General features: G+C 42.0%; 1 protein-coding gene and 1 non-coding gene across 2 annotated transcripts in view; both read left to right on the top strand.

The window, feature by feature from the left end:
* ADCY10 (adenylate cyclase 10) overlaps nucleotides 1-25,834 on the top strand; it is a 66,605-nt gene that overhangs the window by 28,763 nt on the left and 12,008 nt on the right. The window contains exons 16-25 of the mRNA XM_006193970.3: nucleotides 2,938-3,212; nucleotides 4,818-4,954; nucleotides 8,321-8,449; nucleotides 9,637-9,915; nucleotides 10,052-10,342; nucleotides 17,275-17,344; nucleotides 17,614-17,845; nucleotides 19,954-20,061; nucleotides 20,568-20,749; nucleotides 23,701-23,857. Of these exons, the coding sequence (XP_006194032.2) occupies nucleotides 2,938-3,212; nucleotides 4,818-4,954; nucleotides 8,321-8,449; nucleotides 9,637-9,915; nucleotides 10,052-10,342; nucleotides 17,275-17,344; nucleotides 17,614-17,845; nucleotides 19,954-20,061; nucleotides 20,568-20,749; nucleotides 23,701-23,857 (1,860 nt within the window). The remainder of the gene's footprint in view (nucleotides 1-2,937; nucleotides 3,213-4,817; nucleotides 4,955-8,320; nucleotides 8,450-9,636; nucleotides 9,916-10,051; nucleotides 10,343-17,274; nucleotides 17,345-17,613; nucleotides 17,846-19,953; nucleotides 20,062-20,567; nucleotides 20,750-23,700; nucleotides 23,858-25,834) is intronic.
* On the top strand, nucleotides 3,839-3,911 carry TRNAA-UGC. Its single transcript has one exon. It is a non-coding gene; the product is annotated as a tRNA-Ala (tRNA).

Consider the following 25,834-nt stretch of genomic DNA (forward strand, 5'->3'; position numbering starts at 1 on the left):
AGTACTGCTGGGAGCTTGGCCTCTCCCTAAAACCAGCCTCCACCCCTTTTCTCGTGCTGTATGAGATGCAGAATATCAAACTGACTGTGTTTGTAGGCTCTGTAGTCAGTCAACCGAGGTTTGAACCCTTACTCCTGTCACTTGCTACCTGGGTAACCGTGGTCAAGTGACTCAACCTGTCTGTGCTTTTATCTTCTACAAAATGAGGAAATAATAGTACCCAGCTCAGAGGTTTGTAAAATTTAAATGACTAGATTATGCGTAAAACACTTAGCATCGAGCCTCCTTCCTCAGAAACACTCAACCAGTGTTAACTCTCTCTCTGAGTGATCTCATGACTGTCCGCTGTATGTTGATGATCACCAAATTTATATTCCATTCCCCAGCTAGAGAGCTCTTTGAGCACCAGAACTGTATTTCCAAGAACCTCCTGTGTATTCCACTTAGATACGGTGACTCACACTCAGTTTAGTGTTTAGTACTAAATTCTTTTTTTTTCTTACTCCAAAGCTCTGTCTTCCTCACCCTGATCCTTGATGCAGTTAGTAGCAGACTTATTCACGCATCATTTAAAGTTATCTTTGCTCCCTTCCGCACCAGTTGCCACATCTACTGCATCTGCTCAGTTGCCAAGTCCTCCTGTGTCTACCTCAGGCCACCTATGGAACCTCCCTGTCCTCTGTTCCCTGCGGTAGTTCAGACAGTTTCTCTTCCTGGACTGTTTCCATAGCTTTCTAGCTAATCCCTGTGCCTCCTACCATCTCTGTGCCTCACCCTTTCCACTCTAATTCATCCTCCGTGTAACTGCCAGAGTATAAGCACATTGCTCCAACTCATGCTTTATACTATCCAAATAATTCTTGATGCTAATGAGATAAAAGACAAAGGACTTTTTTTTTTTTTGACCCAGAGAAATGCTACTCATCCTTCAATGTCACCTCTTTAGTGATAACTCCCCCAGATCACAAGGCATGACTAATTCCTCTTCCACTGTGCTTCTGTAACACTTTGAACATACTTCTCATTAAATTTACCGTACTGGATTGCAATTCCTTACTCACTTGTCTCTCCCCCTCAGGAGATTGTGAGCTTCTTAAGGAGAGGGAGCCTCTTACTCATTCTTGTATCACTCTTGACCAGCAGAGTGTCTGGCCCATAATAAATAAACAATTCAAGCCGGTGGCATTGTAATAAGTTTATAATACAACTTTCTCCTCCTTCTCCACTTCGGGCAAATAAGCGAGGCAGTATCAACAGCTTCTAAATATCAGGCTTTGTGGGGGGTGGGAACTAGCTCAGTGGGAGAGCTCGTACTTCGCATGCACGAGGTCCTGGGTTCAATCCCTAGGACCTCCATTAAAACAAACAAACAAACAAAAATAAATAAACATCAGGCTTTGGACTGTTTGCGCCACAAGTATCCGGGAAGCTCCTCACAATGTATGGATTTATGAGTTCTACTCCTAATTTAAAAGGGCTTGTTTTGGGCCTATGTTTAGTGAGTTCCACAGCTAACAATCTAGTTGGAAACCATGACTAAAGCCGTGCTTTGACTTTGTGCTATGACAGCGATCTTTAGACTGTTTACTATCCATATGACCTTGGGCGAGTTGCTTAACACCTCTGCGTCTAAATTTGCTCAGTAAATAGATTCAATAGTGCCACCTCCTGTATGTTATGAAAATTAAATGAAGTCATTTATCAAAGAGAGCACCGTGCTGGGAACATAGTCGGTTCAGTGTAAATGCTGGCTTTTATTCACATCAGAGAGGACCCGATTCCGTCTCCTAATTTTAAATGTGAAGAAGCTGGGGCCAAATGATGCATTATTGAATTCATGTGAGGTTTTTGGTTCCTGCTTTCCTCTCCTTAATTCACAAATACTTCATGGACGAGGCCACGATATGACAAAAACTCACATTTCTGTCTGCCCCGTGGTTTTAAAGACATTAATCAAATACCAAGCCAAACAAAACAATGGGATGCTAATCCCTGTTCGTTAAAATGTTCTCAGGGTCGGTGGAGAGCTAACGACCTGGTGACAGAACGGGGCCGTAAGAGGAGACGTGTGTAGGTGACAAGGCAGACTAGAATGCTGTATAATGAGTGTCTTCTGAAATTTGAAATTTGCAAGCAGCCTGTGCTGCTTTGGTTTATAAAGAACATATAGAGGGAAAGAGTGGGTTAACCTAGTCTCTTCTCAGAGGGAACCAGAAGAAGCCAAGAGCAGTCTGCAGCAGTAAGAGTGGGGAAGGTTTTTCTCCACTTAGACACTTCACACGGTGAAAATGCGGGGGCTCACACTAAAATGTAAGCTCTCTATTTTGATTAATACTGTATCCCCAGCACTTTGAACAGCACCCTAAAAGATGCACGATAAATGCTTAACAAGTAAATGAATAATTCAGACCAGCTAGGGAAGGGTAGCCTACACAAGAAAAAGGACACATGATCTATTTTTAAGTGTAACATATGCCATAGTTCAAGCTAGAGTAGTGTCAACTGCCGGCAGGGCGAGCACCAGGTCCGTTTCCCTCAGTTCTCTGTGTCCAGGACCCAGCCCAGGGGGTGCTTGAGAAGTACGGGCTGTATAGGTCTTGGCTGAATAAATGTCTATTAGACATTTCCAATGACTTGTAGCGCATGTCAGTTATTTTCAGGTCGTGGTGTTTGCCTGGGCTGCAACCCCTTCTATCCTCTACACAGCCGTTACCTTTACACAGAGGCTTGACCAAGTTGAGAGTCCATTCCAGCCAGTTCCGTCCCAATTGCCACTGAGTCCAAGTTAGCAGAATCTGAATTAGCACAAAATTGTTGGAAAGACAAGATTTAACTTAGCACCACCGAACTCAGTGGCTACACTGTGCACACCCACACACGTGTATAAAAACTCAAATTCCTACAGCATTGTTCTTTCTGTTTCTCCACCTGGCCCAGACAGTGAAAGAGGAAAGGATTATTTTTATCATTGACGACGGCCAGTTTATCGATCCGGCTTCCTGGGCCTTCATGGAGAAGCTTATCCGGTCTGTTCCTGTCTTCATCATCATGTCCCTGTCTCCCTTCATCGACATACCCTGTGCGGCTGCCAGCGCCATCATGAAGAACAGGAACACCACCTACGTCACCCTGGGGGCCATGCAGCCCAAGGACATCCGCAACAAGGTCTGCCTGGACCTCAACGTCCGGGGCATCCCCAAAGAGCTGGACACGTGAGTGACCTATTTCTGTCCTGAGGTCTTGACAGCTGCATTCATTCCCCAGGTCCAGACTTCATCAGATTCCTTAAGATGTGTCTGAAAGCACCCATCTTGGTATTCGTGCCGGTGTCCGCCTTTCAAAGGGACCACAGAGCACACTTGGTGGAGTGGATGCTGCTCCCCTTTTCCTTGTCGTGTCCCCGTTACCCCATCCCCAGCTTTGCTGGGTGACACCAGATTTGTTTCCCTTTCATCACACTGGGTATGGGTACACCCACTCTTACCCACAGTGACCAAGGGCAAGTGACATGGGGAAGTGACACGAAAGGCAAACCGGTACACATTAAAGACCACACCCGGCAACTAAGCAGGGACTTACTCAGCTGGCGATAATGTGGTCTTGGTGTTCTCTGTCGTGGGGAATGGTGAAGTCAGGGCTTTCTGAGCTTCTCAGGGACTCCTCGACTTGGGTCTTGACAGCGGTCCCCTTAACCACACGACAGCGCCTCTTCCGTAACTGGCTGTTTGCAACCCACCTTGGTATCTGTATCTGTTCTTTCTAATGAGGTTGGTTGCCTTGCCTCTGGAAGAGAGATGTCTTGGACAAAGTCTCATTTAAAATAACTCTAGGCAAGGTGGGGGGTGTAACTCAAGTGGTAGAGCACATGCTTTGCATGCATGAGGTCCTGGGTTCAATCCCCAGTACCTCCTCTAAAAATAAATAAATAAACCTAATTACCTCCCTCCAAAAGAAAACTAATATATACACTAATATAAATACTAATATATAATATATATGTACATACATATATATATAATAACTCTAGGCAAAAATTTGGCATTCTCTCTCCCTTTGTCTGTTTCTCTCTGTATTTATTTACTTATTTATTTAATATGTATATGTTTATTATATGTGTATACATTTATTATATATGTATATGCATACATATGCATTTACCTTTTGATCTAGTCTTCCCAGTTCTAGGAGTATATCTCAAAGATATATTGACAGAAATGTGAAGTGACATATGGACAAAGTTTCTACTGAGGCATGGTTTATACAAATAAAAGACTGAAAATTATCCCAATGTCTATCTCTAAAGGAATAGTTAGAATAAACTAGGATGTATCCACAGGATGGAGTCCTACATAGCTGTAAAAAGAAATGAGAAAGATTTGCTGATGTGGAGGGGTGATCAGGATACAGTGTGGAGTGAAGAAACAAGGGGTGGCCTCGTGTGCAGTATGTGTAACATGCTGTCTTTTATCAAAGGAAGGGCTTGAAATATGTGTGTGCATGTTCTGTAGTTTTCAAAGGAAACATTAAAAAGATAAACCAGAAACTTATTTAAATGGTTACTTATAAGATGAGGAAGGGAAACAAGACTGCGGATGTACCTTCCTGCATAATTCTGACTTTGGAAAGATTTCAATGTTTTATGTAATTTTTTAAATGAAAGAAAAAGGGGAAAAAACCAATCCCTAAAAATGGAAAACAAACCAAAACAAATGGAGAAAGAGAGGCAGTTATTTTCAAGTGATTGAGAAGACTCAAATATTTTTTCTTCCTTAAAGATGGTTCTTAATCATAAACAGGTTGCCTTGTCTTCACTCCAGGTACCTGGTGGAGGGGAGCTGTGGGATTCCATTTTACTGCGAAGAGTTGCTTAAAAATCTCGACCATCACAGGGTACTCGTTTTCCAAGCAGTGGAGTCTGAGGAGAAGATAAATGTGACCTGGAATAACCTGTTCAGTAAGTCTCATAGTGATGGTCCTTCTCCCTATGTCGTCTACAGAGAGGGTGGCAAGGGTGGGCTTTTCCACAGGCTGCTTCCTGTAAGGGTCAGAGGGTTTGGGGAGACAGAGTATGTTGGACTTGGTAAGATTACCAGCCTCCCAAATACTTTACTCTGAAAAATTCCCCAGCATAATGATGTTCTCTTACATCACTGGAGTGTGGGCCTTACCAGATTGTGAGGGAACTTGACATTGCCTGGACTCACTGAGCTGGGAGAAAGAATGTAGACCTGTGATAGAAATGAAAGAACACTGGAGAATCTTAAAGCCCAGGATCAGAACCAAAAGGGGATTTAGATGTTACCTGGGAAAAAGGATAACTTGTTTTCCAGAGATAAAATTATTAGCTCAAAGTGAGTTGTCAGCCAGGCTCTCATGCTACAGACATCCAGAAGGATGAACTCTGAGACAATGTGTCAAAGAGGCCAAGTGGAATTTTTAGGAAAATGGTTTGAGTGAAGGGAGAGGGTGGGGGTTGGAGAATGGGGTAAGGATGCAAGCTGAGCCTCAGAGGACTAAGGCTAACAGGAATGATAAGAAAATGTCTGTGGTGGATGTCCTGGTTGTTTAGGGAGGTAGCAGTAATGGGAAGAAAAATTCATATGCTAGCCAAAAACAAAAGAAGAAAGACGCTATGTTTTGACACAAAGGAGATGTGAAGGTTTAAGGGATAGCATCTCTTTCATGAAAAGAGAGAGTATAAAGATGTAACCAAAAGAAAAATTTGAACTTGAAGTTAGGGATCTGGAGTTTCAGTTCCACATATGCCATTTAATAGCTGATATTTGGGGATTAGTCATGACCTTTATTGCCAGGTATCTGCTATAAAATGGGGGGTAAAGGAACTCAAATCATTTTTTATTTATTTATTCAACAAGCATTTACTGAGCATCTTCTCTGTGTCTAACATCACAGTAAGCATTTTACGGACCTCTTGGAGTATAAATGAAGTGACGGAATACAATAAGACTTCGCTGCCTCATTGGGTTTTTTTTTTAATTGAACTTTTTGAGATGATCATAAATTTACATGCCATTGTAACAAGTAACATAGAGAGATTCTATGTACCCTTTCCCCAATTGTCCCCAGTAGTAACATCAATAAAATTACAGTGTAATATCACCACCAGCATATAATATTGATACAGTCAAGACACAGAACATTTCTGTCACCACAGGGATCCCTCATGTTGCCCCCCTCAACTTCTCTCCCATCTCTACTTCCTTCTTAACCCTGGTAGTCACTAATCTGTTCTCCATTTCTATAATTTTGTCATTTTAATAATTTTTATAAGTGTAATGATACAGTTTATGTAATCTTTTGAGAGATTTTTTTTTTTCACTCAGCATAACTCACTGGAGACTATTCAGGTTGTTGTGTTTATCAATAGTTTGTTCTTATTAGTTGCTGAGTAGGCTTCCATAGTGTGGATAAACCACAGATTGTTTAACTATTCATCTGTTGGAAGACATCTGTGTTGCTTACCAAAAAAAAAAAAAAAAAAAACACACACACACACACAAAAAACCAAAAAATACTGCTAAAGAACATTATTGAATCAGTTGACAAAACTGAAATCTGGACAATAAATTATTGTATCAATGTTAAATTTTCTGAAGCTGATAATTATTCTCCAGTGATGTAAGAGAATGTCATTATTCTGGGGAATTTCAGAGTAAAGTATTTGGGAGTAAAAAGGCAAGAATTATGCAACTTACCACTTACCAAATGAAGTGCTTCAGAAAAAATAATGTACCTGGAGAGAGAACAAAGGATATAACAGACTGCATCTCCTCCTATATTTCCCAGCTTGGTTATTGGCAACATTCATGTCTCTCTCACCTCCATCACTATCTTGCCTGGGCCCCTTTTTCTCAACATTGTTAGTATTCCTTGAACCACCACTTGCCTAGACCTGTCTGTCCATTGTCACTTCGTGATATTCCATTGTTATAGTTTCTTACCGTTTTCCCTCTCCCATTCTCTCACCTCTCCTATATGCTACTTACAGTATTAGCTTTCTAAAAGTAATTGGATGGATAACCACTGTCCTCTCTTCAGAAACCTGGTGTATTTCCCCATTGTTGTGGAATAAAGTCCAAACTTCATAGTGTGATGTTAAATGCCCTCCATACTCTGCTCCCAAACTCTCTCTCCAAATATATGTCCCATAGTAGCACTCCAGCACACCATACACTGGTTTAGCCACACTGGTCTCCCATCCAAGTGCTAACCAGGCCCGACTCTGCTTAGCTTCCGAGATCAGACGAGATTGGGCACGTTCAGGGTGGTATGGCCATAGACTAGCCACACTGATCTCATTACACTTCCCTAACTTGCAGAGTGCTCTGTGCATTGGTCATCCCTCTATTTTCCACTTGGAATATCCCTTCATCCTTTAAGGTTCCATCAAAATGCTTCCTCCTCCAGGAAGCCTTGCTAAATCCACCAAGACTGAATTCATTGTTCTTTCTCCTCTATTCCTCTTTGCTCTTTAGCTCTTAGGTTGCTTTTCCTGTATTATGATCAGTTACTTAAATATCTGTCTCCATAAATTTGAAGATCCGTGAGGGCTGGAAGCATGCATTAGCCACGTTTATAGCCTTCACAGGTTATGGTGCATAAAAAGTCTGTACTGGGTTGACTTGAGCGCTCCAGCACTCACTGTCTGTGCCTACTGATGTGACACTTGTTTACTGCCTGGCAGTCTAGCTCTTTGTAGATACACCTTATCTTTCCAGGAGGTCAGGAGCTTAGTTATGTTCGCTCTCATCCACATCACCTATCACAGTGTCTTTCAACTCAGGTGTTAATGAATGACTGAAGGGACAAATAAGTGATGCATTTTGGAGTACAAGGAGAAAAAACTACGAGGCAAGCTTACTATTCAGACTTTACCATTATTAATATCTCTTTCTGACAATAACCACACATGGAGAGTACGGTCTCCCTCAAAATGTATCTGCATCTGAGTGTGGGTATTTCAATGTGCATACAAGTATATGTTACTATATACTATAAGATACATCCTGATAATCTTCAAATCAAATTTTTGTAAAACTGCATGTATTGTGGAAGGCATCCAGTAGTTATTATCAATCCTCTCTTTCCTGGAGGGAGGGAGAGAAAAAACATTTTTTGAGTAAATTTAGATTTTCATACATCAGTTTTCTTTAAAACACAGTATTCCAGAATATTTGAGGAGCCAGCAGACATCTCTGCCTGCTCTTTTTTGTGTGAGACCTAACTTAAGGTTTTTGGAAAATGGAGACAATAATAGGGCAATGGCTCTCAACTTTTCTTCCCTTTTATCGCCCTCTAGGGAATTTTGCCATGCCAACAGAGGAATTTAAAATGCTTGCTTTTGGTTATAATAAGGGAAATGAAGAAGTCTGTAACCTCACCAGTGATGTCAGATTGAAAAACTTGTCACCACCAGCGTCGTTAAAAGGTAAAGAAAATCTGACCCGATGTTCATTTTCCAGGACCTAGATCCCCCTTTGCTTTCTCTAGGATGCCTCCAACAAAGGAGAAAGGCAGATAGGCATGGCTTGTTGTCTGTTTTATGTTGCCCAGATGGTGGGAAGTCTCCATCGTAGGCTTGGCTTTTCTGCTTCTAAGTAGGAGCCACCTTCCCCCTGGGCGTATTCTGGAGTCTGATTTGAACAAAGTTGTATTCAACTGCATGAAAGAATGAGGTATAGTACATTTTCAATTAAACAGAAATCAAATAATGAGAGAGAAAATCTAACACTGATGTCTTTTCTGCTATCTACTTCTATAAGAAATGACAAACAGAATTTATATCAGAGATGTACTATTATTATTCATTTCAAGAAAAATGAATTTCAAGTAATGTTCTAGTATGCATTCAGCTCCAATCCATGCTATCAAATGTTTAGTAGAAGGATGATGTAGAAACCTCAAGTTCTCAGTCTTCAAAAGAGCATCATGTGTGTTTCACTCACTATGTCTACTCAAGTAGCAAAGTGGACTCGCTTGGTTCCTGCTGTGTTCTGCAGACAAGCTGAGAAGTTCATATTGTGTCCCCGATGAGGGTGATGTGATAGGAGGACATCCTGGTCAAGATGTCCAGGAAGCCACGTGAGCTACGATACTTGAGCTTAGATGAGAAGATGGAATCGGAGCTAGGAACTCTCTGACACTTGGTCATGAGCATAGAGATGGTAGTGGGGTGTCACAAGAATGAATGAGTCCCTGGGGCAGATAGAGAGAAGCAACGGCTAGGAGCTTCCAGGAGAAAGAGTAGCCAGTGAATAAGACAGAGGGTGACCAGCTGGAGAAGTCAGCACAGAACGTGGATGGCAGGCCCTACTCCTTTTGACCACTGTGGCCTCTCCTCTCCTCACACACCCTTGTCACACTTTAACACAAAAGCAGAACACCTTGAAATCAGTCTTGTTGCCTGGCCAATGGGACACGTGTATTTTTAGGTCATAGTGTCTCCATCTTTTGTGCTCCCAGTGCAAGTGCTTTCTGTGAAGTAGGTACTAAGCAAACACTTCTTTTGGCTTAGCTTGGCTGGGTACTGTTCTGTGAACTAGAGCTGTAGAGCAGGCCAGCTGTCCATCTCTAGAATGCTTATGATAAAGATGGATGACTGGTTTCCACCTGCAGAAATCTCTCTGGTCCAGCTGGATAGCATGAGCCTATCCCACCAGATGTTGGTGAGATGTGCTGCCATCACTGGCCTGACCTTCACTACTGAGTTGTTGTTTGAGATTCTCCCTTGTTGGAACATGAAGGTGATGATCAACGCCCTGGCAACCCTCGTGGAATCCAATGTCTTCGATTGCTTCCGGAATCGCAAGGAGCTCCAGGTGGCCCTAAAGCAGAACGCAACTTCTTTTGAGGTGAATTATCGCTCCCTCTCTCTGAGGCCCACTGAAGGAATGGGTGAGTAGAGCCTGGAAGTGACCCCTATTTCTTTTAGTTAAAGGCACATCTCGAGAAAAGAACGGATCTGTGTTTTGTAGCGGGGGCTGACTTGTTGGCCACGGCCTGCCTGAAAACCCCTCTCTGTCCTCTCCAGCCCTTGGTGAGGAGGAGGAGCTTCGGGAGCTGGAGAGCGAGGTGATTGAGTGCCACATCATTCGATTCTGCAGGCCAATGATGCAGAAGACAGCCTACGAGCTGTGGCTGAAGGACCAGAAGAAAGCCATGCACTTGAAATGTGCCCGCTTCCTAGAGGAAAATGCCCACAGGTGTGACCACTGCCGTAGTGGGGACTTTGTCCCCTTTCACCACTTCACGGTGGACATCCGGCTCAACACCTTGGACTTGGATACCATCAGGAAGATGGCTAGGTTCCATGGATTTCAAAGTAAATTTACTTCATTCCTAATTAGTCCTAACTATTCCTGGGGAATGTGGAGACTTAAGACCTAGAACAAGTGGGTCTGGACCATGAGGGTTTCAAGTCCCCTGAGGGCACAGGCACCGTGGGCGGTGGGCCTTCAGCAGCATAGATCCCCGAGGCTGGAGGAGATTGGGGAGTAATGTGCAGCTGGGTGGGCAGAACCAGTCACCCTCTGAGACTGTCAGGGAGGATTTGGGGATGAGGATTCTGGAAACATGTGGTGTGACCAGAGCTCAAATTAAAATGTCCAAAGAGATAAAACAGACCTAACTTCACACCAAGGGATGGAATCCACGGAGGGTCAGGGGTGGGGAGTGCGGTCTGACATCATGAACTGGGAAGAAGAGTAAGACCCAAGAGGGAGGGGTGATTCTTGGCAGGTAAGAATGTTGTTGCTCAGTCAGTCTTGTTTGAAACAAGGTTCCAGTGGAAAGAGAGTGTGGGTGGAAGAGAATTAGGCAGGTACTAAGCAGGCCAGGGCCCCAGAAAAGAGGGCTTGGGTTCAGGTTAGAGATTCAAGACAATCTGAGACCCAAGTAAAAAAGTTACAAACCGATAGCACAGACCGGCCACAAGATCTGGGACAACACAACAGAGGGTTCAGGGGTGTAAGGGCCCAGGGACTCACCGGTGGGCACAGTGGGTGCCAGACTTAGGGCAGCGATGCCAACTCCAGCCCTCATTTGTGGGTGGCCAGGGAGCTGCCTGCCCTAGTCACAGGGCCTCGGTGATTATGGCTAAATCTGGTCGGGGAAGTAGAGGCTGCAAGTAGAGGCCTCCTGTATTGTAAGGATATTAAAAATTTGGCAGAAATGTATGTTAAGTGCCTGGCACATAGTAGGTACCAAATATTTATTCTCACTTATTCTCTATTTTACCTGCCTTCTCCCTTCATTCTCTTATCAACCCTCCAAGGTGGAGGGTTATTTTCATTTTATCGATAAGAAAATTGAGGTTCTGGAAGATTAAATACCTTGCCCAATGCCACAGAATGAGTAATAGACTTTATTCAGTCCCAGGTCAGTCTAACCCCTTAGCTCATGCCCTGCCTGTCACACTTGAGCTTTCCAAAGTGCAGGACTGGATTTCCAGGTAATACTGGCCAAGGAGATTGGAAGAGGTCCATAGTTGAGCATTAGGTATGAATCAGCGAGTGAGGAAGGTGACCCCGTGCTTGATCAGGGAGAAAGGAGCTTTGTACTGTGGTGTAAGCCTGTCGTTGACACTACACTAACACTTGCCAATCTCCCTTTTTAAAAAAGAGAAACCAGGCTTTAAATTCAGAGCCTTATAGAGCCTATATATACAGAGAGTCTATACGTGAAGCTTTCAAGTCCTTGAGGGCTTGGGCAGAAAAGTAGTGAGACTTCAGCAGTCGTTCCCCTGGGGCAGGGAAGAAGTAAGGGGATTGGACACGTGGCTGAGCCCAGTGTTTACTGCTAGTATTTATTACAATTCCCCTCATGTATTATGTTTTTCCGAATTTGGAAACACATTATCATCATTATACTTTTAGTAGTATACGTGTAACATGATACTGAAACTGAAATTCATACCAAGCACCAAGATGTGATGGATGTTGTAATCCAAAGTGAGGGAAATGGCTGGATATACAGAATCAGTTATAATCTGGGATCCTTCATCCACATTCAAGACATAACAATGAGGAAGAGTGTGGAGCGGGCCAGGATGTGTGGGGTGATTTGGCAAGAACTGAAGAGGTACTGTGTACACTCCTCAAGTGGATGGCTTCCTTCATACCTCAACCCTAGGAAGGTGTCTTCCTTGGAATGGGTTAGAGGACACCGAAGGTCTCATGCCTAAGATGGCTAAAGGGGCCTGTGGCTGCCCTCCCTGAGTTCGGGAAAGGATGTGTGAGGATTTCCCATAGAGCAGATATAACTCACCTGGGAGAAAAAGCCAGCCTGGAGCCATTTTAAGTTGTTCTCAAAAGTACCCTTGGGAGTGTGAGAAGACCCCAAGAAATGGCCTGCTAAAATTAAAATACAGGGACTAAGAAGGCAGGCAGTAGAGGGCGAAAGAGGCTGCATGCCTAGATCAAGGGAGCTTCAGTGAAGGATCCAACACAGGGCCATAGCCAAAGCACCAATGAAAGCATTAACAGTAGAGAGTAGACTGCCAGAGATAAGAGGAAAGGGAAAGGATATTCCAGACTGTGTGGGATTCATGAAACTTACTTTATATATAATAATATATGTGATGTAAAATACATATTAAATTATGTATAAAATACACATATAATTATGTATAAAATACATACACACATATATGTATAAAATACATATCTATGTATAAAATACACGTATAATATTATACATGGTTTGATTTATTTGGTGAGGGGTAAAATCAGCTGACAGCTAGCAGACGGGTCAGTCTGAGCAGTTGGGTGATCTTAAGCAGGCTGGCTAGGGCCATCAGAGAAACCAACTCACTATTTTGGGTTCTCCAATGTACTTTAACAGCTTCGCTCTGGAGCCCACGTGACCAGATGTCTCTGAGTCATGTCTGCTGACACCCTTCCCTTAGCACCTCCACCTGAGTGAGGCCAGGACCCTATTATTTCCCTTATCAGAATTTTTCACCTGTTTAAAAGGCTATCAACTCGATATCTTTAAATAGAGACATTTTTAGAGTTCCTGAAAGTTCTGCCATAAAAGCAATAATCCCATGGCTGACTGCCATGCATACCTTTGGGAGTTTTTCTCTGGGGCGAACATTTTTAACTTAGCTGTTCTTTCTGGTCATTACCTCCACATACTAAGTGGTGTGTTACGCTGCTTTTTACAAATTCAAATTGTGACATTATCTGTTTTAGTCTTGCCATGGTAGATGAGAATGTAACGCTGTTATACCACTCTTCGGCACCTCTCCCCTAATATTGTTATAGTACTACCTTAGATAAATCAATCAAGTGTTTGCATTAAGACTGTGTAAATGCTGTCCTTTAGAGAACCAAGTAATATACTGTAAATAGATTTCTTAACAAAAGCTTATTTTTCTTGGAGTTTCTAGGAAACTGTTTTTTGGGAAACTTTTCTTTTTGCAATGTCTTCCTTATAAGATCCTACTTCAATCTTGGTTGGACACTCTGTCCTTTACCCCTGAATCTCCCAAAGTGTGGGATATGCTTTTCGGTAATATTGGAACAGGACATAATTGTAAAAAGTTCAGGGACACAGCATTAGATATGAATCAGATAGTGAGGAAGTTGATTCCCTTTTCAATTCTCTCTCAATCCTCACATCCTTTCTGAAAACTTATTGTCTGAGTCTTGGTCCATTCGAAGGATCTGTAGCCCACAGGCTCCCTCCTGGGCTCCTTCCTCCCACTTTCTCCACCTATGTCTTCAGTGACCACTTCTTTCATTCCTTTATCTTCTGGACATGCCTTCTCACCCCACGTTTCATTGACTCGTTCAGCAAGTATTTATTGGGTTTCTGACATGTGCCAGACATTGCTCTAGGCACCTGAGATACACCAGGGAACAAAACAGCATTCTGCTGGGGAGAAGTAGACAATGGAGAAAAAAACCTAACAAAGAAGTAAATTCTGTAGTATGTGTAAGTGATCCCAAAGAGAAAATGAGAAAAGAGTTATTGGGTAGGGCAAGGGGGATTCAGCATGCAGTGCCATGAGGATAGCCCTCAGTGGAAGGCGGGACAAAGGAAGTGAGAGATGCTGCTGGATGGATGGCTGGGGAAGAGCATTCTAGGCAGAGGGGACAGCCAGTGTAACGACCCTGAGACAGGAATTGACCCCTTCCAATCTGTACCTTAATTAAAAATTATTTTATTCTCTTTTTAATGGGTAAAATGTCCTGGTCTTGGAGGTCAGGAGATAAACAAAAGAGGTTAGCTTTTCACCTTTAAGTCTTATTTCTGAGTCTTTGAAACCACAAGGTGAGCAAGTAGTATCTACTTTTCTTCTTTCTTCTGAGAACCTATAAGAATTTTGCATATTTCTTTTCTTTTGGTGTTTACAGATCCTATTTGAAGAAGGAATTTTTAATATTTCCTTCATAAATGAAGAAAATGGAGAGCTAAAAATAATATGATTCTCCCAACGGATACATGATCTAATGACAAAAACTATATCTTGTATACCCTGACTTTATTTGCTTTATTTAACCAACATTGTTTTTCTCAGAATCTCATTCTATCACTACTACAATTTGAAATGTAAAAAATATATATATATTTTTATATAAGGTGTTAAAGGAGGAATAGAATTTTGTTTTTACTAATTGATTTTTTTCAACAAACATACATTTATTCAGCAAATATTTATAGAATATCTTCTACGTGTCAGGAAGTGATCAAGGCACTGGGGATATAGTGATGAAAATGGTAGACACGTGTCTGTTCTTATATATTTGAATTTTAATGGAGGCTGATAGTCAATAAACAAATTCATTAATAAAAGCATCAGGGCTTGTAGGCCTGGAGAAATAGTCTGAATTTTATTCTAAATGGATTAGAATACATGGGGAAAGTATTGATTAGAATTAGCATTGGCTACATATAACAAGAACCAAGCTAGAGTGGCTTAAATTTATTATTAAATTTGCTAAATTGATTTCTCTGTATGTAAAATCCTCTCTATGTCTCATCACTGGGACTGTATGGAGGCTTCATGATCATCAAAGACCCTTGGTCCAAAATGGCTGCTGGAGCTCCAGCCATCATGTTCACATCTAACACTAGAAGGAGAAGAAAATAAACCAAAAAATGAAATTAAAAAAATTCTTTTTTCAGAAATTTTCTAGATTCCTACCCAATACTTCCTCTTATAGGTCAGTGATCAATACTTTGTCTCATGGCTATATCCAGTTGCAAGGAAGGCTGGAAAATGTAGCTGCCATGAGTAAAATTGAACTCTCTTACTAAGGAGAAAAAGGATAATGGAGGTTGAGATAAAAAAAACAAGTTTCCACCATAGAGATCTGAATCATGTTTTTTTAAAAACTTATTCTATCTTCTCAATAGAAAACAGATTGAAGAGGATGGGAATAGAAGGGAGAGCAGTTTTTCACACTCGTCTAGATAAAATTTGGTAATGGGCTAGGGTGGTGCTATAAAGATGGACAGAAGATGGATCGAGGTATGCTTTGGGGTAGAGTCAGTGAGACTTTCTGATGGACCAGATGGGGATAGGAATGAAGGAAAGAAAAGAATCAAGGACATTGCCTAGTTTTTTTTGCCTTGAGAAAATGGATATATACGCTTACTAAGCTAGGGGAAGTGTTGGTGGATATAGGTTTACGGAAGAGAGATTCAGGAGTTCCGTCTAGATCGTGTTAATTTTGAAATTGGGCATCCAAGTGGCGGTTGCCAAGGAGGCACTTGGATATGTGAGTCTGTAGTTAAGGGTGGATGTCAGGTCTTAGAAATGTAAAACCTAAAGTTATTGGCATATGAATAGAATTTAAAGTCACAGGCAGATGAAATTACCTAGGGAGAAACTGGATGGAGAAGGGAGCCCACAGTCAAACTGAGGCTTACCAACAATTGAAGTGTTGATAGAGGATTAGGAGCCGGCAAAGTAGGCAGCCAGTGAGAGAGGGAACCAAGGGAATGGGTGTTAGGAAAGCTGGTAGACGAGGGAATGGTCCCTTATATATAGTAAATGATGCCAAGGAGTGTAATAAGATGTGGACAGAGATGTAACCTTTGGATTTGGCGATTTGGTTGTCAACGATAAGCCTGACAAGATGAGTTTTAGAGGAGCAGGAGATTAAAGGCATAATTCAATTTATTCAACTTGTAGTCACTAGAGATGAACTAGACTACAGACTAGGGGAGGTGGGCAAATTAATCCTTATGCAGTGTGATAAAGGACTGTGATAGAGGTCTGCATGGGGTCAGTGGGCACACATGAGTTGAGGCACTAATTCTATGGGGCAAGGGCACAGAAGGCTTTCAGAAGATGGTGATAACAAAATGCTCAAACTGCACTTTATGAATTAGAGGACCTGTGGAGTAATATATTCCCCTTGGAGTCAGGAGACCTAGGTTCTGGTCCTACTTCATCACTAATAGATATATTATCTGAGACAAGTCCCTTCCTCTCTCCAGGGTTCTTCCTTCTCCCCGAATAGAGAAGTGGCTAGATTCGACAATCCTCATTTGTTTTCTGTCTTAAGATCATTATGGAATTTTCTAACCTATTGAAGTCTAGATAGACTGAAGCTTTTAAATTCAAAGCTCTCTGCCCTTAAGTTAGCTTTTTGGGGATGTTACATTTAAATGTCTGTATTTCGCCATTAGAAGCTGACGTCACTTTCTTCAGCATCATTAATTCATAGTTTGAGTTATTGCAGGGTAAATTAGTTAGGATAGTATTACCATCTATAACAAACCCCAGCATCTGAGTGGCTAACACAATAGGATGATCGCGTTTTCCTGCCCATGTCATGATGCAGTGAGAGTTTTGACAAATGGCCCTGTACACAGTCATTCAGGGACCCGGGCTCCTCCCATTTTGTGGATTTGCTCCTATCCCGTAGGTCCCCACAAGTGATTTGTTTTCTTGGAAGGAAAAGGTGAAGATATATAACCGCCTCAGTTCAGAGGTGACATATATTACTTCTGATTGAATCCCATTTTTTTTTAAACTAAACACGTGGCTTTACCTAAGATGCAGTGGGGAATGGGAAATGTAGATCTTGGCTGGGCAACAACTTTATCATGGAAGGGGAACAGGAATCCCTGTTGGGGGGTGGGTATAGCTCAATGGTAGCATGCATGCTTACCATGCACAAGACCGTAGGTTCAATGTCTGGTGCCTCCATTTAAAAAAAAAACAAGGAATCCTTGGTGAATACCAGACATCTCAGCCAATGACCTATACAACTCATTTGTGTGTCTGTTTTCCAGCTGAAGAGGAGATCACCTTTTCCAGAATAGAGACTCTTAAGAAATCTGAAGGATTTTCTGGAAATCCCAGGTACATGCACCGATAATTATTTAGGGGGTGGAGCATGAATAGTTGGCATTAAGTAAGAACACTGTTAGACTCATTTGTCTGGTCAGTCCTTTGGGCCTTTTAGGTACAAGTGGGCTATGCCGGAGGGTAGGCATGGTGAGTTTCTTCAGTAGTTACCTACATTAGGTTTTCTTATCTTGCTCTTTTATTTGTTTTTGAAGATCTTTTCATAGCAAAAGCTATACTATATCTACAAGTTATTACCCCTATTTATTTCTGCATTTGGACAGTTTTGAAGAAGTAAGAGAAAAGATCTTGACTTTCTTTGACATTGTTATAACAAGAATGAGGACGTCTGAGGAAGACATCACTCCTCTGGAAAACTGCCAGTGTGAGGAGATCGTGGAGATTGTCATCATTCCTCTGGCTCACCATTTTCTGGCTTTGGGAGAAAACAACAAAGCCTTGTATTACTTCCTAGAAATCGCATCTGCTTATCTCATCTTGGGTGATAATTATATGGTAAGCTGTTTCTACCCAGATTCCCTTCACCGTTGAAACAACGTTCAGACCCCAGAGCCAGCAGAGAAGCTCTAGTGTGCTTTTTTTATAGCTTCATGTTCTTGATTCCTACCAGCACACCCCTTTCCTCTGAAAATCAAATTGCTCAGAAGGGAAATGACCTGAGACTGAGAAAAGAAAGTCAGAACAAACTGCAAAACTACCATTATACATCATTTAAAATATTGCCACCTTTAGAAACTTGCTGTGAATTGTCTACCAATATGGGATCCCTGGCCTCAGCTCTTCAGTTTCAGTGGAGTCTTTCTCAGAAATATCCCAGCAACATTTGCCCTCTGTCTTTCCCAGATACCTGTGAGCACAAATTCCCATAGGTCTTTGAATAAGCACAGATCTGGATTTAACCTAGTGATCCCCAAAGGTGCTCACTCACTCTGGTCTTCGTGTAATTTGTGCTAAATTATTATACATCCCTTTAGGCCACTGAAGCACTAGTGAAAGTTTCTCCAGGATAATTGTAAATAGGTTTCCAGGGCAACATGCCCTCAGAAATGGGGGGGATTTGATACATATAATGAAATAAAAATAATTAATTGGTAAGTAAGTTGGGAAGTGCTGAGCTGAATAAAGCTAAATAGGTTTCTGTACTACAGGTATCTCAGGGCCTTCACATGCTGAGGTACATAGAAATCTCCCAGAAGGTCGGGCTAGGACTGGGCCAGTGTTTCTCTCAAATGTATTTGACGTTAGATCACTTTTCATAGAGCAGCTGGCTGGACTAAGCTTCCATGAAACTCACTTGAGGAGATGCCTTTCTGGGCCTCGCTTCATCTGACTCCAGCCAGCTTCAGGAAGAGCTTCGCACACCTGGGTAGCCAGGACCACCATCCTTCATTCCTGCACTGGTGGTTCCATAGTTTACAGTTGCTGTTGATCACAAAAGCCTAATCAACCCTCGCACCTTAGATTTATATAAAATTTTGAAATAAAACCATTAAAAATGTCAGTAAGCCCTGGTTCTTTCAAGTCTTTGTGTTAAGAATGAAAGTCTCCTTGGAGCTGGGGGAGGGTATAGCTCAGTGGTAGAGCGCATGCTTAGCATGCAGGAGGTCCTGGGTTCAATCCCCAGCACCACTATTAAAAATAAATAAATAAGTAAGTAAACCTAATTATCCGCCCCCTCCCCCAAAAGGATGAAAGTCTCCCGTGCATACTTTATACACACATGTGAAGAAAGGAGTGATGTGGCCAGCGGGTCCCAGGAGAAGAAGGTTTAAGTAGCCTTGGAGGGCAACTTGCTGTACCTCTGCATACCCCCATCTCGCTCTGAAGGGGGTGGTGAATGATCAGGAAGACAATGATTGGAAGCAGAGCCCCAGTAAAAGGTCCCAAAACATGCCTCTCCCACTGAAACAAATCTGGTAGGACCAGCGCTGGTGGCCAACTCATGTCTCCTTCTCTCTGCCTCCCACACATACTCGTTAGGCTGTGCTAGACTGCCTCACCTTATTTTACTCTTCAATTCTGACCTTACCTTGGTGTTCCCAATTACCAAGACACTCCTCACGATGTCACAGAACGTTGAAGATGAAGTGAGGAAGGCTGCCCGGGGCCTTACCTTCCTCTTCCACCTCCCAAAGATGGCCCTGGCAAAGGAAATGGGGTGGTTCATAACGCACTCCAAAGGTAGAGGCTGGCTTCCCATAGATGTGGGGATGTTCTCAGGGGCTGTGAGTACAGTGTTGGAAGTAGGGAGGTTGGGGGTGGAATTACTTTAAGGAGGAAATTGCCTTGGAGAAAGCTTCAGGAGAGGTGACTTCTGTGACAACATGAGGAAAGGGAGAGATTTCTAGATTCATCCTCTAGCGTGAGAGATTCAGTGGACCAAGATGGGCATGAAGGTGGCCTACATCTTCAGTGGGAACTTTCCCTGTCACCTCTGTCTAGAGCTTGAAGGCCCTTTATAATCAGGAGCTGAAGGTAGAGAGGTGGAGGTGGGAGCTGGAGTCGTCCTGCTTCTCTTCCTTCAGTAGAGACTGGGGCAATGGCCCCTCTGTGGTCCAGATCCCTGCTGACTCAACACCTTCTACTCCTTGTGCTGGTTGCAGGCTTACATATATTTGAATGAGGGAGAGAGGATGCTGAAAACTCTCAAGAAGGAAAAATCTTGGAGTAAGACTTTTGAGTCAGCTACCTTTTATACCCTCAAAGGTCAGGTAAGAAACCATTAAAAACATGATTACTCTGTTATTTACCATTGAGGCTTTACATACAAGAAGTAGAAGTCATCCCTATACTTTCTGCATCCTCCGCCCATCCTCTGCCACACATCCTTTCCAAGACTCCAGAACCCCAAGCCCCAGGACTCAAACCTCCTCACCATCATTTGCCAACAGCAAGATCTTCCTTATCCTCTTGCTTGACATCTTTATGAAATATTTTTCTATCAACCTCCCAAAATGGACATGAATGGATAGACATTTCCTTAGGGGTAGGATGATGAACAAGGAGGATGCTAAATCATAGCCATTTAAACATTTTTCATGTATACATCCAATAAATATTTACGATTGTGCTAGGCACAGGGGGATTTTGTTCCTGGGCCTTAAATGACCTTTTTTGTTGTTAAGATTCCAAAACTACGTGATTTTGGAACATACCAACCAAGTCTGGAATCACTGCTTTTCTTCTTTTCCTCTCTTCCCCTTTCTTCTCCTTGTAGGTCTGTTTCAACATGGGCCAGATGGTGATTGCCAAGAAGATGCTAAGGAAGGCCCTGAAGCTCCTCAATCGAATCTTTCCTTACAATTTAATTTCCTTGTTTCTCCAGACACATGTTGAGAAAAACAGACACTTTCATTATATCAATAAGAATCAGCAGGCCCAAGAGAGCTCACCTCCAGGGTAAGGAGGAAGCTGAGTGTCTCATCTCACCACGCGTAGTCCAACAGTCAGTCCCCAAAGTCTGGGCCTCTAGGGGGCGCAAGGACTCCTTGTGGCTCACGGGTAGGGGAGGGAGTAAGTAGGGGCGGGGCTCCCAGGCCAGGGCTGGGTTACCTCAGAACAACTTAACAGATAGCTATTGCCAAGTGGAGTTCAGGGGACAAAAACTTCAGGGAGCCCCTTTCAAGGTGAGCTCCAAGCCCCTTCCTACTCATCTCACCCACTAACCCCTCTGGCCATCCATGTTCCAGTGGGAATCTGCACCACCTGTTCCTAGAGCCTCAATCACAAGCCCTCTTTCAATTAGGTGCTGAAACCCTGGGTATGGTCCCTAGCCCCAAAGAAAAATGGCAGGCCCTCAAGACATCTGCCAAAAGACAAAACGGCCCACCCATTTTTGTGTCTCTTAGGATATATGGGTTAAATGGTGGTCGGTATCCATCGGTCAAGATAATACCATTAGGGACTTGTACTTTTCAATGTATGTAAATTTTTTATCTATAAAAGAACAACAGAAAAAATAATGAGGTGGGGTGGGGGAGGGAAGCAGTGAGTATAAGGACTGGGTGCAGTAAGAATGTTGATAGTTGTTGAAGCTGAGTGCTGGGTGCATGTGGTTCATTATATTTTTGTTTTACTGTGTATGCATGTTTGCAATTTCCGACAGTAAAAGTTTTTAAAATATATTCTACCTACCTAGCAATTCATACCAAGGGAGAGGCCACCTAACTGGGGATCTGGAGAGCTGGCAGAAGAAATCTCTTCCATCTTGGGAGAGGCCAGCAGCAATATTCCTACAGGTTCTGCCTGAGACACAAACATCTATTTCTTTAAGCAAGTTGCTGCAATTCATTTGCAACCCCATGAAAAATGGCCTTCCCCAGTTTCCCAAAAGCATTCCCTTGACTGTGGGGGAGCCTAGGGTGGAAATGAGGTGGAGCTGAGCTCCTTTGTGGACCGGGGACAGGCTCCCAGGAATCTAAGCCTGCTGCCTCGGGAGACACCAGGATGGGGAGGAAAGGGGAGAGGTTCAGGAGTGATCTCTCTGAGAGGTAAGAGACAATTGGAGTTTGGATTACAACTCCAAGGATGGCCAGGTGAAATACAGGAGGCCTAGTTAAATTTGAAGTTCAGATCAACAATGAATGATTTTCTTTTTTTAGTGTACATTATATCACACAAAATATTTAGGACATATGCATTCCAGAAGAATTATTCATTGTTTGAAATTCAGATTTAACTGGGCATCCCTAAATCTGACAAGCCTAATTTACAACCACACTTTGTAAAAGGAATAAGAAGTACCCTCACAAAGGGAGAAGGTGAAAAAGTGATACATGAGAAAGAAACTACAGAACTATTGGCTTAAAATTACTCTCAGATCAAAAGGTTCTCATCTCAAGAATGAGGCTAATAGGAAAGAATATTTAATGTCAGAGTTTCTACAACTTCATGAACTCCCTATATTATAAGGGGTTTTACCTTCTCCATGTTTCCTTTAGAATCTTAAAAAAAAAAAATTACCACAACAGAATATGTGTCATAAGTGTCTAAAGTACTTGGAATTATTCTTAACTCTAGGATATCTCTTTCTTCTCATCTTTATTCAAAATCTACATTTGATAGCCATTTCTTGATTTTTTCAGTTGGTTTTTGGTGGGGGGCAGGGAATTAGGTTTATTTATTTTTAATAGTGAACCCAGGACGTCATGCATGCTAGGCACACACTCTACCCCTGAGGTATGCCCCACCCCTCATAGCTATTTCTAATGATATTTTGTTTTCTTGGCTTTGTTAAATCACTAATATTGCAATCAGTTCAGGATTCCATTTTTATCACCAGTAGAGAGGATTCAGGGCTGCATTATCAGTTAAATGACTTGTTGAGGCTGAGACCAAGACCCCGAGCATTTTTGGTAGGTGCTCAGCCATCGTCCCCTTGAATACTTCCAGCACAGGAAGCTCACCATCCCCTGTGACGTCCCATTCCATCATTGGAATGTAGTCTCTTTGGGCTCTAGAAGAAAACACCGCAGACTGAGTGGCTTATAAACAGCTAAGTTTATTGCTTACAGTTCTGAAAGGCTGGAAGCCTGAGCACCAGCATGATTGGGGGAGGGAGGGCCCTCTTCGGGGTCACAGACTTTGTATCCACACATGGTGAAAAGAGTCCAGGGAACTCTGTGGAATGAATCTCTTTTATAAGAGCACTAATCCCATTCATGAAGTTTCCACCCTCATGTTCTAATTATGTTCTCAAGACCCCGCCTACTATTACCATCACTTTTGAGAGTTAGAATTCAACATATAAATTTGGAGGGGGAAAATGCATTCAGACCACAGCAGACTGGAGTTGTTTAAAATGCTCATTTCCTTTTTTGAGCTGAGACCCTAGCTCCTGACAACAATGTGTAATGCAGGAAACCACACGCTGGACTGGCCAGGCTGGAGGTGGACAGGGCTGGAGTCCTGGCACCACCACATTCTAGCTGTGTGACTTTGAGTTAATTACTTAACCCGTCTGAGTCTCACCTTCCGTTTATGTAAATTGGGGTTAATTATTCCTTCCCTTCTTACAGGGTTGTCGTCAGAATCAAATGTGATGAAGGATATAAATGTGCTTTTTAAAATAACTTCATTTAAATGGCAATGACCTGACAGGGGACAGGTGATTTACATAGATTATCTTAATTCATCATCACAAAGTAGGTATTATGGTCCCCACTGTGCAGTGGAGAAAATGTGCATCATAAAAATTAACGTACATGTTAATTTCCATATAAAGGAAACAGACCTCAAACTCAAGCCTGTTTTGATGCCCAAGCCAGTAGTGAGAACTCTGCACCTGCGTTCTCCTCAAGCATGCTGGTGACAATACCTTCTTTTCATGTCCCCTGTGTATACTCTAATAGGAAGAAGAGGCTGGCGCAACTTTACCAGCAAACCACCTGCTTCTCCTTGCTGTGGCAGATCTATAGCTTAAATTACTTTTTTCACTACAAGTATTATAGCCACTTGGCAGCTATGATGCAAGTGAACACTGCACTGGAAACTCAAGATGACTTCCAGGTAGGGTGTTTTTGTAGCTGCTTTTTACATTTCTGAATCTCATTTGAAGAGAAAAGCCTAGTTAGTGAAAGCCAGTGGAAATTCAAAACCATGAAGATTTAATAAAAGCCTTCCTGGCTGGCTGGTTCTGCCGAGCCTTCAGTTCTCAAACATTTTGGTCCCAGGATCCCTTTATGCTCTTAATGATTGCGGACCTCACATGGCTTTTATTTCTATGGGTTGTAGCTATTGATACTATCATATAAAAAACAAAAACTAGATAATAAAAAAATAATTTGTTAAAGAAAATAAACCCATTACATATCAATATAATAAACATCTTCATTGAAAAAAAAAAAAAAAAAACCTCATTTTCCCCAAACAAAAAATTTAGTGAGAATTGTATGTACTTCATTTTTGCAAATATCTTAGTGTCTGACTTCACAGAAGACAGCTGGATTCTCCATCTGCTCCTACCTTCACTCCCTTGTACTTAATTCTCCCCTGGAAGACTCCTTATTGTACTTCTGAGACAATGAGGGTGAAAAAGGAAAAGGTAAAAGGATAATTCTTTTTAAAAAGATAAAATCATGACTCACACAAATACAAAAAGAACACGTCAACTGATTTTACTGAGCTCATTAAAATTAGTGAGAGAACTAGTAAGATGTTACAGCTGGTCCCAAGGAGAATTTGATTTATGAATGGATGCATAACTAGTCACAGGGCAAGAATCTATTCTACTGAACACTTATGTTTCTATGAAAAAGAATAATTTACATTATTATGGTTTCTACTGCATGCAGAATTGTAAAGCAGCCCAAAGACAATGAAAGGCAGAGACAACCTTGATGAGTGAGCTAGACAGGACACCCACTGAATTTTTTGGTTTGTTTTGGCCCATTTCAAGATCTTTCAGTCTTTTTCCTGACACAAATAATCGCTTGATGTCATGAAACTAGCTTTGCTTTCTTTGTGTAGTTTTTGAAAGGGTCTCAGGGACCCCAAGGGGGTTCCTGTTTTCTCGTTTACACCCTGAGTTCCTAGAATGGTGTCTAATACATAGTAGGTACTCGACAAATATTTATTGAATGAAATGGTTTACTCCTCCTCCACCCTTGGGGCTGTCTCCTAAAAATGTGATGGAGTTGGGGGGCGCAAGGGAGACTAAAATGGAAAAGTCACAATTGGAAAGTGAATCAAAAGATACTTGTTAACAAGAGGGCTGTAACTGAGGTCAGAAGAGCTGGGGAAAATGCTTCCCTAGAGAAAGAACCAGAATGAGTGCCCAGAGGGAAGTTTCTAGGACTCCACCTATATGTGGTGTGACCACTGGCAAATCATAGAACTCTGAGCTTTATATTTTTCTCATAAAGTGAAGCAGTTCAGTTGGGTTCAATTCTCTTGGTCCAAATACCAGAAGAACTAGGCTTCATTTCAGCTCTGATTTTTCATTTGCCCAATGATCCTGTCTTCCACCACAATTCCTTCCCTCCTGGTAGGGTTATCTGAAACATGTTTTAATCAAGGAATAAAGGAATTCCTTGAGATTCACTCTGTGGTTTAACAAGCACCCACAGACTTGCCTATAACACAGAATTTTCGGACTGTTTCTTTTCTGCGATGTGAGGAATTTCAAGAAAAAAGTTCCCTTCTCCAAAATGCCTCCCCCACCATTCTACCATGAGGGATTCTGTATTTCTCCTGTTTGCAGTTTCTATGTATTCTATTTTTGTTTTTGTTTTTTATAATGAACTGTCACTTTAGCAAGAACTGTTTTCCCTTCATCCTTCCCCAAGCAACTTTATCATTTTAAAGAGTTGTTTGAGTAACCAACTTCTCTTGAATCTCCCAATTAGGTTTAGAATTAGTCCTTATATATAGTTTTAAATCAAACAAAACCAAACCAACCTTCCTTTGCTATTAAATAACAAAAGTAACACATGCTGTTATAACAAATTAAACATCACAGAAATACATGCAGTAAAAAGCAAAGTT

This window comes from Camelus ferus, chromosome 21 (assembly GCF_009834535.1).
Source record: "Camelus ferus isolate YT-003-E chromosome 21, BCGSAC_Cfer_1.0, whole genome shotgun sequence".
In the NCBI taxonomy this organism is placed as follows: Eukaryota; Metazoa; Chordata; class Mammalia; order Artiodactyla; family Camelidae; genus Camelus; species Camelus ferus.